The sequence below is a fragment of the Malurus melanocephalus genome, unplaced genomic scaffold (genome assembly GCF_030028575.1).
Source record: "Malurus melanocephalus ecotype Western Australia unplaced genomic scaffold, MMel_1.1 scaffold_620, whole genome shotgun sequence".
Taxonomy (NCBI): Eukaryota; Metazoa; Chordata; class Aves; order Passeriformes; family Maluridae; genus Malurus; species Malurus melanocephalus.
In genome coordinates this window covers 321721-323628 of record NW_026623852.1, presented here as the reverse complement: position 1 = coordinate 323628, position 1908 = coordinate 321721, and the positions used below count along the sequence as shown (strand labels likewise).

General features: G+C 46.2%; 1 protein-coding gene across 1 annotated transcript in view; it reads right to left on the bottom strand.

Moving 5' to 3' along the window:
• LOC130583738 (transmembrane protein 132D-like) overlaps positions 1-1908 on the bottom strand; it is a 26633-nt gene that overhangs the window by 8636 nt on the left and 16089 nt on the right. Inside the window, exon 3 of the mRNA XM_057383288.1 lies at positions 667-872. Within this exon, the coding sequence (XP_057239271.1) occupies positions 667-872 (206 nt within the window). The remainder of the gene's footprint in view (positions 1-666; positions 873-1908) is intronic.

The window sequence follows — 1908 nt, the reverse complement described above, 5'->3', positions numbered from 1 at the left end:
GCAGCCTGCCTGTGGCACCAAGCTGCTTCCCACTTTGATCCCGCTTCCCTCGTTCCTAATTCCATCACAGCACTTGAGATCACCCCGTGGCCTCCCAGCTTTGCTGTCACATTGTTCTCCCCAAGTATCTTCCATTATTTTCCATGTCAAGTCCTTGCTTTCAGGRCCTTCACGATTTTTTTCTTTCTGGATGTACCCATAAACATCTTTGTGTTGCCATGGARATCTCCCCTGCACCTACACACACATCCCTTTCTGTGCAGCGTTCCAGCTGAAATCACATCTCCACCAATATTTCTTTGCTCTGATACAAACAGAAACMTGGAATAAATGTCTTCATTTGCAGGTGGGAATACCAAAAACAATTTGTTCCTCTTGTTTTTAATAAATCTGCACAGATGCAGACAGCTCTGCCCTGCTCCATCCATCCCCTGTCCCGTGGGCAGTGTGGCAGCTCTGTGTCCTGACCAGCTCAGCCCAGCTCAGTTATTAGTGCACAAAAGGACATTGATTTCCAATACAGCAACCTGCACTTCCCATTTCCCTTCTGAGCCCAGTGAATAAATGTCTGCTGACCTCCAAATGTCCAGCAGAATGGAGAGATGAAGTGGGCTGAAGGTCCTGGCAGGTGCACAGCCCACAATGAACCCCTCCAACCAAACCCACCTCTTGTTGGAGATGATGGGGACTCTCCAGCCCTTGATCTGGTTCAGCTCCGTGTCAGACACCTCTATCTGCAGCGGCAGCCGAGGAATCCACACTGTCATTTCTAAAGGGGCGCTCAGATGCTGGTAGGTAAAATTAACCACGACATTCACTTTGCCTTTCATTTCCTTCCCATTGACAAAGACGTAGTCACATCTGTCAGAAACCTGRAAACAAAAAGGAGAAGGAAAAAAAAACAATTAATGAGTCTCTTCACAAATTATAAAGTTTACCATATGCTGGGTGAGTGAGTGGGAGGAAGAGAAAGGATCCAGTTTTAAATAGCTCCAGGCTCAGAGGGCAGCTAGGCATGACAGGAAAGGTGCCTGTGCTGTAATAGCCTGTGTAATTCAGCGTGGTTTTTACAGGCTGCCTATAAACAGCTCTAGTATGATCTCAGATAAGAGAACAGCTCTTTCTGGGTCTGTAATTCCCACTCCAGCAGTAGGACAGACTCACAGTGATGGTAGGGACCCAAAGCTCAGACTATCCCGTGTGCAGCCCAAGGAGCAGCACTCACCTGGGGCAGGAGCTGGAACTGAATAAAGGACAGAGAAGGGGCCTGACCTCTCTGATCAGCCCCAAAACGGGACAGATTCTTCAAGAGTCCTGTCCCAGGTACCAGGAATGGGGTGCTCACAACCCAAACTGATGCTCAGAGCTGTGCCCAGGCCCAGCAGCTCCATCCCAGCTCCATCCCTGCTCCAGCCTGGCACAAACCTCACACAACTCCTGAGCAGGAGCTGCAACCGGCCCTGATGTCACTTTATTTATTACCTGCAGCTCTGGACATCAATATTGCAGAGAGTTAGTAAATCTCACTCAAGCCATTTAGCAGTTACTGCARGGATCTAGGTGAGCTGACAGGACCTGCTCATTACACTTAGTTAAAATATATGAGGGAATGTACACGTCAAATAATTTATTAACTACCACTTTACCGTGCTGATGATCTGAAGGAATGATCTATTAGAACCCTGAACTCTTTTCACAATCCATTACCAGCCAGAGCTTCTATTCCACTCCATTCCATCAATGTATTTAATATTTCTCCCTCCAGAATGTATAGCCTCATCCTCCTCTGAATTTAATGCCATTTTCTACTTTTCTGTTTCAATGCCGAACGGATTTAAATCATATTTAAATATCACCAGCTTTTGTAGGATAATTTGCATTCCTAATATTATTATCTTTAAACAACAC